At 41.8% G+C, this 15,524-nt stretch overlaps 1 protein-coding gene across 2 annotated transcripts in view; it reads right to left on the reverse strand.

Annotated features, from left to right (window-relative positions):
* The window catches only part of LOC140127931 (adhesion G protein-coupled receptor E3-like), a 33,903-nt gene that overhangs the window by 15,013 nt on the left and 3,366 nt on the right, over positions 1-15,524 (reverse strand). The window contains exons 3-10 of one of the 2 annotated variants that reach the window (XM_072149151.1): positions 14,249-14,446; positions 13,305-13,397; positions 11,067-11,201; positions 10,745-10,834; positions 9,985-10,068; positions 4,083-4,153; positions 1,968-2,048; positions 479-647 (exon numbers count right to left, since the gene is read on the reverse strand). In XM_072149151.1, coding sequence (XP_072005252.1) covers positions 479-647; positions 1,968-2,048; positions 4,083-4,153; positions 9,985-10,068; positions 10,745-10,834; positions 11,067-11,201; positions 13,305-13,397; positions 14,249-14,446 — 921 coding nt within the window. The remainder of the gene's footprint in view (positions 1-478; positions 648-1,967; positions 2,049-4,082; positions 4,154-9,984; positions 10,069-10,744; positions 10,835-11,066; positions 11,202-13,304; positions 13,398-14,248; positions 14,447-15,524) is intronic. The other variant, XM_072149152.1, reaches the window with a different exon arrangement.

Genomic DNA, 15,524 nt, shown 5'->3' on the forward strand with positions numbered 1-15,524 from the left:
GGTTGTCATAAGAATCAGGATTAACACGATATTAAGCTTCATTACAGACACCTGTGATAACTGTTACAGCTGATCATTGTAGCCTAGGACTAAAGCACAATAAATTACCAATATCCAGAGGTCTGTTTGTAACTATGGGTCGTATGTAAGTCGAGTGTTCTTAAGTAGGGGATCGCCTGTATATGTATAGAACATGTCTTGCTAGATACAGATCTGAACATTGCCAGGACAGGCCCTATTCTTCAAGTTCAGTCAAAAAGAAGGTTGGCTGGGCTTATATAACCCTTCCCCAAATGGGCAGTCAACCCAGTTTAAGTGATGGTCTAAACTGTTAGTAGATATGTCCATCAACGGTCCATGGGCAGAACTATAGCATCCCTATTGTACCAAAGGTGAAGTTGGTAAGTATGATTGAACACAAAAGAGATCCAAGCCTACCTCCAGTATAATACATAATACTCCCAGTCCATCTACTCACCTATTTCAGGAGTGTTTATTTGTTGGTCATGGGGGTCTGAAGAAAATGAAGCCAGTAAGGAGGTTTCCACATTTTCTATAACCGCCAAAACAACTGTTTGGAGATGAGGCAAAGGGAACTTTTTCAAGGATGTTTCGTTGAGAAGTTTCGTGATCTTATTTGCTACAATCTATGGAGATGAGGACATGTAGGACATTTAATTACAAACCCAATGAGACCGAATAAAAAGGAAAAGTTTATTTTAGGTGCAATTATGAAAAAGAGATGTGATAAGCAATCAGCAATAAGAATAACGCATATTTTGTATATGTAAACCCCTAAGGACACAGCCAGTTAAAGCACAGACTTGTTTTTTTCCAATCTTACATATTTCGCTTTATATGGTTATAACTTTTAAATCCTTTAATTTACCAAAGTGATTTGAGATTTTTTGGAGTTTTTTTTCTTGATACATTATACTAATGGTAGTTTTTGATAGGAAGTATAAACTTACTTAAAACTTCATAAATCCGTTTTATTTTAGAAACAAAAATCCAGACATTAAAGTTACTTGCTCCCAAAGAGATTAAAGTATCTCAGCGGAAAACATCCTGATAATCTGGTGCAGTATATGACTATCTAGTTGTATAAAATTCCTAACATGACTAAAATAAATTACACTACTCATCCAAGAAAATCCAAAAAAAGAGCAAAACTTCAGCTTTGGTTCTCTAGAGGTTTCCTCCGTAGTCTTTCCTATCCTGAGTGCTGGAGGATGGCTTTTCATGAGTTGGAGGTTAGCCATGTTTATTCCTTTATTCAACTAGCAAGATGTCTAAGGATGAAAACTTGAATCTATTTTTTTTTTAACATGGTAGGTTCACCTTTTATAGGGTGAAGTCCAAAAAAGGTCCTGAGGATAGGAACATACCAATGACTAGTATCCATTTTCGAAACAAAAAATTAGAAGTTGTAATATAGAACATCTGGGCTGTAAGGTTAGAGAGTTGCAAGGAGAAAAGCGGGAGTACAGAGGTTGGGGTAGGAGTAATAGTAGATAGGAGTAGATAGATACTACCCAGAAAAGATACGGGACTGTTGGCCTTTAAGGGTAATCAAGGCTTATGGTGTCCATAAAACATGGATATCCACTTAAAGGAATCTTATCATCATGGACGTCCCAGTAGCCTCTGCAGATCCCGCCTACCAGCACATTCTTCCTTTCGTTTTGCTCACTGTTCCCAAAGCCAGAGATCTGCACTTGTGCAGTAGTTTCGGTTTTGGGGACCAAAGGGATCGCTGCTATGCATGTGATGACAACGCCCGATCATCTCCCCTAGACCTATAACAATGACCTACTCTTATTACTTTTTGTAAAGTTGCTCTTTTTGTGCACTACAACAACTACACATTTTGCATTTGCATCACCCACAGGTGTGTAGTTATAGAGAATACTGGTACCAGTGACTCAGGAGATAGATGGATGGATTGAGCAAGAACACTCTCTTACCTGGGTGGAGGTATTGGTGTTTCTGTCACAAGAAAGTTCTGTGATATTCACAATGGATTTCAGAAATGTACACACCAAATCCTATAGAAAGAATAAACCAAGTGTTATAATACATTGCAATAAAATTGCCCACTTTTCATCTGCATTACCAAAACTGATGTGTGTAAGTAGAGATGAGCGAGTATACTCGTCCGAGCTTGATGCTCGTTCGAGTATTAAGGTACTCGAAACGGCTCGTTGCTCGGACGAGTATTTCCCCTGCTCGAGATCGAGCATTTAATTAAAAAAACACAGTGAAGAACAATGAAGAATAGAATAAAAACAGTGAACACAGTGAACACAGGATCATTTAAGTGAAAAACACAGTGAAAAACACAGTGAAGAATAGATTACAGATGTTCGGCACATCTGCTTACTTGTCGGGAGATATGTGCGGAACAGTGCGAACAAAATAGTATGTGAAGAACAATATATATGTGTGAAGAACACATTGAAGAATACGGTGAGCAGGACAGAGACACCGGGGAGCAGCACAGAGACACCGGGGAAGCGGCAGCACGGAGACATCGGGCAGCAGGGAGACATTGGGCAGCATGGGGACATCGGGCAGCACGGAGACATGGGGCAGCGGCAGCACAGAAAGATCGGGCAGCACGGAGAGATCGGGCAGCAGGGAGACATTGGGCAGCAGGGAGACATCGGGCAGCAGGGAGACATCGGGCAGCACGGAGACATGGGGCAGCACGGAGACATGGGGCAGCACGGAGACATGGGGCAGCAGGGAGACATCGGGCAGCACGGAGAGATCGGGCAGCAGGGAGACATCGGGCAGCAGGGAGACATCGGGCAGCACGGAGACATCGGGCAGCACGGAGACATCGGGCAGCACGGAGACATCGGGCAGCACGGAGAGATCGGGCAGCACGGAGACATTGGGCAGCAGGGAGACATCGGACAGCACGGAGACATCGGGCAGCACGGAGACATCGGGCAGCACGGAGACATCGGGCAGCGGCAGCACGGAAAGATCGGGCAGCAGGGAGACATCGGGCAGCACGGAGAGATCGGGCAGCAGGGAGACATCGGGCAGCAGGGAGACATCGGGCAGCACGGAGACATCGGGCAGCAGGGATACATGGGGGAGCACGGAGACATGGGGCAGCACGGAGACATCGGGCAGCAGGGAGACATCGGGCAGCAGGGAGACATCGGGCAGCAGGGAGACATTGTGCAGCAGGGAGACATGGGGCAGCACGGAGAGATCGGGGAGACTTCAGTGGAAGAAGAGCAGCGGATCCCGGGACAGCGTATCTCCCGACAAGTAAGCAGATGTGCCGAACATCTGCAATCTATTCTTCACTGTGTTTTTCACTGCGTTTTTCACTTAAATGATCCTGTGGTCACTGTTTTTATTCTATTCTTCACTGTTCTTCACATCTGCTAACTTGTCGGGAGATAATATACACGCGCTGAACAGTGAAGAATAGATTGCAGATGTTAGTACACATCTGCTAACTTATCAGAAGACATTCTTTTTCAATTAATTAACACATTTTATTCCCGAACCATGGTCCCTTTGAAAAATGCTCGAGTCTCCCATTGACTTCAATGGGGCTCGTTATTCGAGACGAGCACTCGAGCATCTGGAAAAGTTTGTCTCGAATAACGAGCACTCGAGCATTTTAGTGCTCGCTCATCTCTATGTGTAAGGACTAGAATGGCATAGGAAGTGACCTTTGGCCCCAAATAGCAGTACAAAGACACCAATACCCTGTGTATTGTGTAGGATGTTTTTAGGTTTGCAGGCCTTTATGCAGTAATTGATCACAGTTTGAGCTGCATAGGACATCACCACAGTTTTGCCCTTTTGAGATAATAAGGAAAAGAACCTCCAACACTGTAATCCTCCCACTTGTTTGTAGTCTGTTACCAGGGTAACACACTTGAATTTTATACACAGAGCAGTTGGATTCTCATTCTAAAGATATTATTCCTATTTTTGATAAACTGGATACATACAGCAAAATGAGTACAAAGCTATTCATACTCATAAAAGCAGTTTTGGTTTCTGTGATGTGCTTTCTGCTTACACATGTATTTAGTAGTATCACATACCGTGTTATCATGTCTCTCACATTCCTCGCTCTCGTGCATGGATTTGGAATTAGCTTCACATCTGTCTTGCACTGGGAAGAGAGTGGAGACAGTAAAGGTTTACACTTGTAAAAGTTTATTCTAAAAGTGCTAATTTATAGTTATAGGCAATTGACTATTTACTGGATCATATAATTTAATACATAGGTGGGACATGATCTGATGGCGGTCACGATGCAATGTACACCCGGAACTCATACTCCTTTTTGTTAAAGGAAATCTATCATGATAATCCGGTGACACTTACTCATAGATCCAGGCACCGAGACTGTGGCAATCTTCTTATATTTGTTCGCCATGGCCTCTTTCCTTCTAAAATCAGCTTTTAAAAACCTAAAGAGGTGTTACCAGAGCCCCTTCATGCTATAGTTTCAATGGAAGGGCTCTGGTAAGATAATATTAAAAGCTCATTTTAGAAAGACGGAAACCATAGACAGGAAATATAAGAAGATTACCACAGTCACGGTGCCTGGATCTATGAGTGAGAGTTCCTGGTTTATCATGTTTGATTTTGAAGGTAGATTTCCTTTAAGTATGACAGACCTTAAAAAGACAATTATTTATTTAATTGTGATTTGTTGAACCAATACAATGTTGCTGTGGTTATGCAATTATTGCATGAGATGTATCTCCCTGCTTCTCCTTCTCCCCTCTCACAGCATACACTCACAAAAAGATGTGGCTTCAACCAAATTCAACTTTAAATGTCGGAGTTAGGTCAAATGGGCTTTACTGTATTTAGTAGAATGTATTTATTTAGCAAGTTTATGGAAGGGAACACTCAACTTTGTTGTTTAGGGACAGGTGTATATGGAATATTGCATTGATGTGCAATCGATCGGTAACAGGTGGAGGTACTGCATTGTGTCTGAGATGGATTGGTGGAGTGAAATGGCGGTAATGGGCACTCAGTTTCTTTTGAACTTGACATTTTCTGGGCAACATCTAGTGGAGCTGAATTTTTTCAGTGTTGCTACATTACAAATGTTAATAAACAAACCTATTTTTTTTTTTTATCCCCAAACAAACCCCTTCACTCTACTGCTCAAGATCAAGATATTAACATATTTTTTCACCATGTTAAAATTTTTGGTGATTTTTGATCACTACTGACAATAGATGATTTCACAGCTTATCTCCTCCCCCTCCCTGTACAATGACCTCTATATAGATAACACTGACCCATCATTACATCACTACTGACAATAGATGATGTCACAGCTTATCCCTTCCCCTCCCTGTACAATGACCTCTATATAGATAACATTGACCCATCATTACATCACTACTGACAATAGATGATGTCACAGCTTATCTCCTCCCCATCCCTGGACAATGACCTCTAAATAGATAACACTGACCCATCATTTCATCACTACTGACAATATATGATGTCACAGCTTATCTCCTGCCCCTCCCTGTACAATGACCTCTATATAGATAACACTGACCCGTCATTACATCACTACTGACAATAGATGATGTCACAGCTTATCTCCTCCCCCTCCCTGTACAATGACCTCTATATAGATAACACTGACCCATCATTACATCACTACTGACAATAGATGTCACAGCTTATCTCCTCCCCCTCCCTGTACAATGTCCTCGATATAGATAACACTGACCAATCATTACATCACTACTGACAATAGATGATATCACAGCTTATCTCCTCCCCCTCCCTGTACAATGACCTCTATATAGATAACACTGACCCATCATTACATCACTACTGATAATAGATGATGTCACAGCTTATCTCCTCCCCATCCCTGGACAATGACCTCTAAATAGATAACACTGACCCATCATTTCATCACTACTGACAATATATGATGTCACAGCTTATCTCCTGCCCCTCCCTGTACAATGACCTCTATATAGATAACACTGACCCGTCATTACATCACTACTGACAATAGATGATGTCACAGCTTATCTCCTCCCCCTCCCTGTACAATGACCTCTATATAGATAACACTGACCCATCATTACATCACTACTGACAATAGATGTCACAGCTTATCTCCTCCCCCTCCCTGTACAATGTCCTCGATATAGATAACACTGACCAATCATTACATCACTACTGACAATAGATGATATCACAGCTTATCTCCTCCCCCTCCCTGTACAATGACCTCTATATAGATAACACTGACCCATCATTACATCACTACTGATAATAGATGATGTCACAGCTTATCTCCTCCCCATCCCTGGACAATGACCTCTAAATAGATAACACTGACCCATCATTTCATCACTACTGACAATATATGATGTCACAGCTTATCTCCTGCCCCTCCCTGTACAATGACCTCTATATAGATAACACTGACCCGTCATTACATCACTACTGACAATAGATGATGTCACAGCTTATCTCCTCCCCCTCCCTGTACAATGACCTCTATATAGATAACACTGATCCATCATTACATCACTACTGACAATAGATGTCACAGCTTATCTCCTCCCCCTCCCTGTACAATGTCCTCGATATAGATAACACTGACCAATCATTACATCACTACTGTCAATAGATGATATCACAGCTTATCTCCTCCCCCTCCCTGTACAATGACCTCTATATAGATAACACTGACCCATCATTACATCACTACTGATAATAGATGATGTCACAGCTTATCTCCTCCCCATCCCTGGACAATGACCTCTAAATAGATAACACTGACCCATCATTTCATCACTACTGACAATATATGATGTCACAGCTTATCTCCTGCCCCTCCCTGTACAATGACCTCTATATAGATAACACTGACCCATCATTACATCACTACTGACAATAGATGATGTCACAGCTTATCTCCTCCCCCTCCCTGTACAATGACCTCTATATAGATAACACTGACCAATCATTACATCACTACTGACAATAGATGTCACAGCTTATCTCCTCCCCCTCCCTGTACAATGTCCTCGATATAGATAACACTGACCAATCATTACATCACTACTGTCAATAGATGATATCACAGCTTATCTCCTCCCCCTCCCTGTACAATGACCTCTATATAGATAACACTGACCCATCATTACATCACTACTGATAATAGATGATGTCACAGCTAATCTCCTCCTCCTCCCTGTACAATGACCTCTATATAGATAACACTGACCCATCATTACATCACTACTGACAATAGATGATGTCACAGCTTATCTCCTCCTCCCCCTCCCTGTACAATGACCTCTATATAGATAACACTGACCCATCATTACATCACTACTGACAATAGATGATGTCACAGCTTATCTCCTCCCCCTCCCTGTACAATGACCTCTATATAGATAACACTGACCCATCATTACATCACTACTGACAATAGATGATGTCACAGCTTATCTCCTCCCCCTCCCTGTAGAATGACCTCATTATAAATAACACTACTTACTCTGATAAAGTTATTCTGTAGTCCTCTGGAGTCCACCAGCAGTAAGACTCAGGACTTCCTATGACGTCTTATGGCCTGCTGACATCTGGTGGATCAAGAGGGCCGTGCAGCCATTACTGTATTTTTACCCCTTCTATGTGGTGGGTCACGTGACTTGCACCCCCAATGAACTACAGAATAATTTTACTAGGATAAGTACATTATGGGTGTTCCTATTATGGTCTTCTACTTACCTTTTTTCCTATTTGTGGGCAACCTGTTTATTGATGACACTTAGTTTCCTGAAAACCATTCTTAAAAGTTTTACATATGTAAGCATTTCATCCTACAACTCAGTTCTCCTTTTTCCTTTTTTTACATGAGGTTGTAAATTTTACGTCTCCATGTAGTCTAGTCAAAATGTGCAAACATTTGTCACGTATAAGTTCACTTAAATTGGGAGGAGCTTCAATTCCACCTATAGTCAATACAGTGTTGTAGCAAGAAAAATCGGGAAAAAGGAAAACTCAGGTATACAAATTTGGATGTGAAGGGAAATGTTACCTAGGGAAGTTTTGTTGTGGGAACTAGGTAGTGGGGCCATCTTACTCCTACCAACAATTGTCTGTTTGTGTACAATGTTGCATACTTTCAAGTGTTTTTATCATGGGTTTGGGTTGTTTGTGATTTATATATTTTGGATAATTAATAAAGATAAGTTGTTTACATTGAGCTGACTTTTTACATGTCTTTCTTCTCCTTTTGTATGCCACAGATCTCTATGGGGGCCATGATACTTCCTCAAATTGTGCAGCTGTATCACTGGCACCCATATGGTTGTGTGCATGGGGACCTTACATAATATACCTATAAAAAATATAGCTAAATAAACCCCCAGAAAAGGACATATTTAGTTCTGCAATTGACCAGGAGTAGACCTATATCTGAAAAAAAAAGTTTTACCTAATAAAGAGTTGCAAAACACACAAATATTTGATTCACTGTGCAGAAAAAAGAGGAAACAAGTGTGGGAATGGGGAAAAAATTTACGCAAACATCTAGAAATAAGTGTGTGGTCTGGACGTTCATTTGTTTTGTTGGGAACATCATAAGTTAGGACAGATATAGATACTTAATGACATGCATCTTACCATCCCAAACTAAGAAGGGACTGTATGCGTACCGGATACCAACAACGGATTCATCTCTGTTCCTTCTAACCCCGTTTGGATTTACTCATACGCATGTAGTACTCAACAGCTCTAAATTTGCCTGGATAGTCACTAATTTTCCGAGAGAATTTGGGCATGTCCAAGCTCATATAGAGACTGGTAGCTGTGAAACCCTGGATGACTCAGAATCCAAGAATGTTTCAAATGTGTCAAAACTTCGACAAAATATCATTGAAAAGTTCCTAAATGCTAAGCCACTGATCAATTCTTGTACTTGGCCATGTAGACCAGCAGCTGATCTCAACCCATTCCTCATTTGGAAGAACTAATTGTATAAGTTTTCTATGGAAATAAAATGTGTCCTTCCTCCACAGAATCAGAAGTATCAGTGGTGGAATTCAGGACTGAAGAAGACAAACTATTATTAAGATTTAAAAATGATCAGTTCTTTTCCAGTATAAAATGCTGGCATCCACTTTCCAATGAAAATTTCTTCAGAATGAATTATCCTCCTCCAAAATGTTCTCTAAGGAAAAATATAAAAACTATAAATAAATTTCTTGCATTCCCTTGAAAAATTGCAAGATGTTACTAGACCCAAGGAGGCACTGGCCTTCTACATTTCTTCAGGTGCTACCAGACCGCTGTTTATAGGAAGAATGATTGGTTCATTTCTGAGCCCTGCTGACAACATTAGGTGGCAAAAAGCTCAATGATACAAATAAGGTGGAAAAGCCCACTTATTCATCAGTTTAGGGACATCCTTTTTCAGGTCTAAAATCAGATGTGTGACCGAGATTTGAATCCTGAGCCAGAGATATGGGCCCTATAATCTATTACACCAGGCTCCTTCTCACTAATTACAAAAGGACTCCTGATTTTCTTCCTCACTGATGCAAAGACCATTATTCCCAGACATTGGAGATCTCATGGTACTCCAAGTGTGGTGTCTCCAATCGGTGGTTCACTTTATCCAGGGTTGAGGCATATTATGCAGGGTGGCTACTTTTTGTCAGATAGTGAATACATTCTTGGTGGGTTTTCAAATTGCAGGAATTTCTCCATCTACCTTTAGCAAGTGCAGTATCACAATCCTTGCCAGGGATCTTATTTTATTGCCAATAGCCAAACTCAGTGCACAACAAATATGTCATTAATACTGAGTAAAACCCAATAAATCCTGAAGTTATGTGGTATGGAACTACACTCATCCTACCATTGTAATAAATGGAATTAATGAAGAACTTGTAACTCACATTGAGTTGACTACTCTTATTAGATGCTCACCTGGTTGTGATGTTGGAGATGCTGATTGTGTGATTTCTGTCGTGTATCTTAAGCTCACAGTTGTAGACAGACTAGTGGTTGTACCTGGGATGAATAAAATTGAAGTTTAAATAACTTTAAAGAATGTCCCATCAATGTATGGACAGCTCCATCGTTCAGCAGAACACAGTGCTTTTAGATCTTTAGTTAACAATAATGCAGTTTTGTTCTGCTGATCAGTTGGGGTCTTAGGTCTCAGACCTCCATCAATCATTTCATATCCAGAGCTGGAGCATGGGACTGATGAGGATAAAATTTTAATAAGATCATAAATGAAGCGTTCCAACTCCATGTAATACTGAAGATCCAGGTGTTGGGTCTGCTGTTGTGTACCTTATGTTCACATCTGTTGACAGTGGTGGTCTTGTGGTGCTACCCGGGAATGATGGGAAAATGTTTCATTTACTCTGAAGAAAGTTCCCTAGGATGTTTGATCAGTCCCAATCCCATCACCATTTAGCACAAGAAAGTGGACCTTTCTCTAATGATCACTTGGGTCTTGGGTCTCAGATCTCAATCAATCATTTCGTATCCAGAGCTGGAACATGGGACTGGTGAGGAAGAAGTCTTAATAAGATCTTAAATAACTGATTTAATGAGCTATTCGCAGTTTCACCGTAAAGAATCTATGTGGTATCAAACTAATGCCTGTAATGTAAGTCAAGGAACTATGGAAGAGCTTGACTATCATAATAAGATTACTACTCTTATAACTACTCACCTGGTTGTGGTGTTGAAGATCCTGGTGTTGGGTCTACTGTTGTGTACCTTGTGTTCACATTTGTTGTTAGTGGAGGTCTAGTGGTGCTACCTGGGAACAATGAGAAAACGTTTCATATACTCGGCAGAAGTTCCCTGGGATAGTCCATCAATGTTTGAACAGTCCCAATACATGGAAGCCACAATTCAGCACAAGTAGGAGACCTTCCATTGATGGTGTCTTGGGTTTGAGGCCCCCATCAATCATTTTATGATGGACTATCCAGGGGAAATCCCAGAAAATCACTTTAGTTACTTTGAATATTTTCATACAGGTTATTTACCTTCACATGCTCCATCTAAATTCACCAAAGGTATGCAAACTGTAATTCGCGGTGCACTGCAGCCATCAGTACAATAGCAGTCTCCCCTTCTACAAGAGGCTCCAGATGCACAATCAGAGTCATTTGTACATTTATCTGCAGGAGATAACGTCATCAATATAAATTGCCATTTACTGGTCTGGCCCATCAAAGTACCAGAACCAGAATATATATATTATTTATATTATATTATGCAATGAACATAATTATTATAATAATGTTCTCAAGTATCTTTCTATTAAATAATAAAATATTCAAAAGTTGCAAGAAATACGCTTTGCCTCCTCTCACTCCCTATAAATTCTATTCCTATAAGAAAGTGATGGCTAACCTATGGCACTGGTGCCAGAGGTGGCACTCAGAGCCCTTTCTGTGGGCACTCAGGCCATCACCAGAGATGACCCCAGGTATCTTCCTGCAGTCCCAGACAGCCCAGGACTTGCTGTGCACAGAGCCATTTTAAAGTGACAGCGCTACCTGGGACTATTTTCTGCTTTATTGGTGTCCTCAGGTGCTGGTATCAATGAAAACTGTGACAGAGAAGGGAGTATAAATCACAAATTACATTTCTGTGTTGGCACTTTACAATAAATAAGTGGGTCTTTGTTGTAGTTTGGGCACTCGGTCTCTAAAAGGTTTGCCATTACTGCTATAAGACTACACATGGCAGCTCAGATAAAGATCTATGTATAGCAGATACATCCACAATATAGTTTAGATACTAGTTGAGTACAATTAAAATGTATTACATTCTGGTTACATTTGTAGATATCGTCTCAGACTCTATTGATAGGGATTGATTAAATTAATTACAGACTTTCCTTCATACGGACAGGGCCGGCATAACTGGGCAAGTGTCGGGGCCCAAAGCTGCTGGGGGGCCCCACATAAGGCTGTACATAAGGAATACATTTGGTTGAAGGGGGCTGTATCTAATGAATCCATAGGGGGGTGAGGGGGACTTTATATAAAAAGACATGAGCTGTTTGGGGTGATAAACTAGGGAATATTTTAGGGAACAAGAGACTGTTTTAGTTTTTGAATTTTTAATGCTGCCACTTGAGTTCATTGCAAAGAGGCCCACAGAGGTTCTGTCACCCAGGGGCCTACTGAAACCTGGATCTGACCATGCATACATGGGTTCAGAGTAACCTTTGCTGCAGAATTATTTCCCCATAGTCTCCTGTATTTCACTATTTACTAAGCTCCGTGCACCAGTTTTCTGTTTGCTTTTTTTTTTCTTTCTGTTTACGTTCTTTTAGGTGCCAACTGCTTGCACGGGTATTTGAGCAGTATTCACACCACATATGTGTCGCACATGACCGTTTTGTGTCGCCACTGCACTAGTCATCATGTGACACAAATTTCTGCACTGAAGAAAGCGTTCCGGTGCTCAGTCGGACCATGCACCAGATTTATCATGCAGTTTCTCACCGAATTGTGACACACGCCCCATGTTAAAGGTGCACCTGTTACCTCCAATGGGGGTCTCTAACTTTCTATATAGTTTGGGTGAAAAGCAAAACTTTATATTGACTGAGTATTTAGTAACATTTACAGCGACCATATAAAGATAGATCTTAGGAAACTCCAAGGGATTCTTAATGGAAATCTACAATTTTCTTTAAAGCATTGTGTACCAAACATACCTTGAGAGCGCTGTAGCTATACTGATGCAGGCACATATCTTGTTTAATCCCATAGCTGAGTGGTTTTACTCAAAAACAATTATAAAATTATGATAATGAGGCTCTGTCGCTCCTGTGGCTGCCCCGGCACTTCTCCTCTTACCCTAATTTATGCACTGCTCCAGCCCTTTCCCGTCCAGCATGAACCGAGAATATGTCATCACTGTGTTGTCCCTGACAGGCAGAAGTAATCAATCGCTGCACCATTCCCCCAGAGTTATCGAGCTCAGGTTTATTAGTCCTGTCTGGACAGTTCAGGCAGCTCCTGTGTATATGGAAGTAAAGTAGCCAGCCTGCACCCAGCTTTCTCAAGATCCTGAATTTTAAAATAGTTTTTTTTAGCAAAACCATTCAGTTCAGGGATTAAACAAGATATGTTTCTGCATCAGTGTCGCTACAGCATTCTCAATGTATATTTAGTTCACAGTGTATAAAAACAAATGGTAATTTCCTTTAAGCTGTTAAAATGATTGAACCCGAACATAATATCACCAAGTGACCGGATTCTTACTTATACAGGAATAGAGTCCATTTTCATTTAACTTAGTGATAAAAGATGGTCGACAGGCACATGGGACGGGGTTTCCTTGGCTTTGACATTTTTCTGGAAGACAAAAGATACAGATCCATTATAAATATAAAAAAATGGGACAGAATTAAATACAAAGAGAAATGTCTTCATTGTTCTGATGCTCCAAGTGTTCTGGAAATTGGTATATAACCCCCTTTAGTCCTATAAAACACAGATTTTTTTTTTTTTATGAAATGTTTCTGTTAGGCTACATTCAGACGCCCAGGCGGCGCGCAGGGAGAGGAGGAGGAGGAGGAGGTGAGTGTTGCTCACCCCCGCCCCTCTCCATAGGGATATATGGCACCTGCGTTGTATGCCGTGAATAGATAGGACATGTCCTATTTTTTCACGGGTTACGGAGCGGTACGGAGCCGCACGTGTGCTGCACCGTACTGCTCCCGTAGGGCACCATGTGCCCATTGCCGTCTATGGGGGACATATATCAGCCGTATATATGTCGGCCGTATATACGTCCCCCATAGGTTTGTCTGAATGTAACCTTAGGGTTAGCATTAGGGATGGGAAAATGCCGTTTTGAGTAGATTTTAGTGGCTCCCAGTACGTTTCCCACTAAATGGGAGCTCTGCCGTATTCACAAGCGTCATGGACTCACAGGGAAGATGGATCTGCAGGCTACTCCACCTCCTGAGTAGTTTGTGAAGCAAACCTCCCAACCAGCTGGTCAGTCCCGGATTTTGGAATCTGTCCTTCTGTCCTGCCCAGCAGGAGGTATGTGACAGGACATCAACTCTATCGGCTTCCTTTACAGAGCTCCCCACTAGCGGGCAACGTACTAGGGAAAATCCACTGGATTTTAGGTAGTAAAGAGATGAATGTAGAACCTGAAATAAAACAAAGGAATGAGGTAAGAGGGGACACAGTACCAAGACACTCTCCATCCAGGTCAGTGAAGGTCAGCTTCTCCTTGGGGTTTAAAAAGTCATCTTCACATCTACAGTAGTTGCCAGTCGCTGCTTGGTCAGAACTCCGTGCAAACTTGCAGGAGGAATGAGCAGGACACTGGTTCTGAGCTTGGTCACACTTTGTGAAATGTTTTGCTTTGTTAGGCAGAAGATAATCTCCTAGGAATGAGCATAGTGTTATCTATACAGGTGATGTAGCATTTCCCATCATATTCATTCACTGATTCCCCCACCCTAAACAGTATACATGTTCTACCTCTTTATAATCCATCCCTACACTGTGTAGATGTTCTACCTCTATATAATCCCTCCCTACACTGTGTAGATGTTCTACCTCTATATACCCCCTCATGCACACTGTACATATCTAGTACCTCTATATACCCCTTCATGCACACTGTACATATCTATTACCTCTATATAACCCATCATACACACTGTATTCATCTGCAACATCCCCCACCAGGGCCTGGCCTTTTCTCCGAGAATAACAGATTGGCTGGCGGTTGTGGCCTAGGCACACTGATGTCACAGTGCTTGGTATGGGGACCGGAGAGCTGTCCTACAGCCTGGCAGGTCTCTGGCAGGTTGTGTGTGCAAGAAATGATGTAGAGGGAGAGGCTGATGTACTGGTTCTCCCTGGGGCAACCCCTAAGTGTCTGAAGGATGAGTGCATGGGTAATTGATGGGTAAGCCCGTGTGATAGACAGCCGTATCCAGGTATCAGACGGAGGCAAGGTTGTGCAAATCAACTCACGGTTCTTTATTGAACAACAGGTAGCAGGCAACGGGCCAAACGATCAAACCGCAGATTCGGATTCTGGTTATTGGAGTGATCATGGAGAGTGGTCCGCAGAAATAGTGCACCAGCCTGGTAGTAGATGCAAGCTAGGATAATGGAGATGGAGCTGTGTCCAAACTGTGGAAGCTGCAGCTCTAGGTTTAGAGTCTCCTGACTCAGTTCCTGGGATTGGTATCTGTGGCAGCACTGAGGGTATGCTGCACACTGTCTCTTTCTTCACTCTGACTCTAAGAACAGACTCCTGAGACAGACCAGGTGATAAGACCATGTGCTTCCACTGCACAGGGGTTTTATACTCCTCCTGGTCATGTGGTAGCACCTCTCCAATCACACTTCAGCTAGGAGACAGCAGGAACAGATGTATGAGGATTTCATAGATGAAGGTTAATGATCTCCTAAGGTGACGGGGACATATATGGCAGCTTGCATTATAAA

This window comes from Engystomops pustulosus, chromosome 4 (assembly GCF_040894005.1).
Source record: "Engystomops pustulosus chromosome 4, aEngPut4.maternal, whole genome shotgun sequence".
NCBI classification, from domain to species: Eukaryota; Metazoa; Chordata; class Amphibia; order Anura; family Leptodactylidae; genus Engystomops; species Engystomops pustulosus.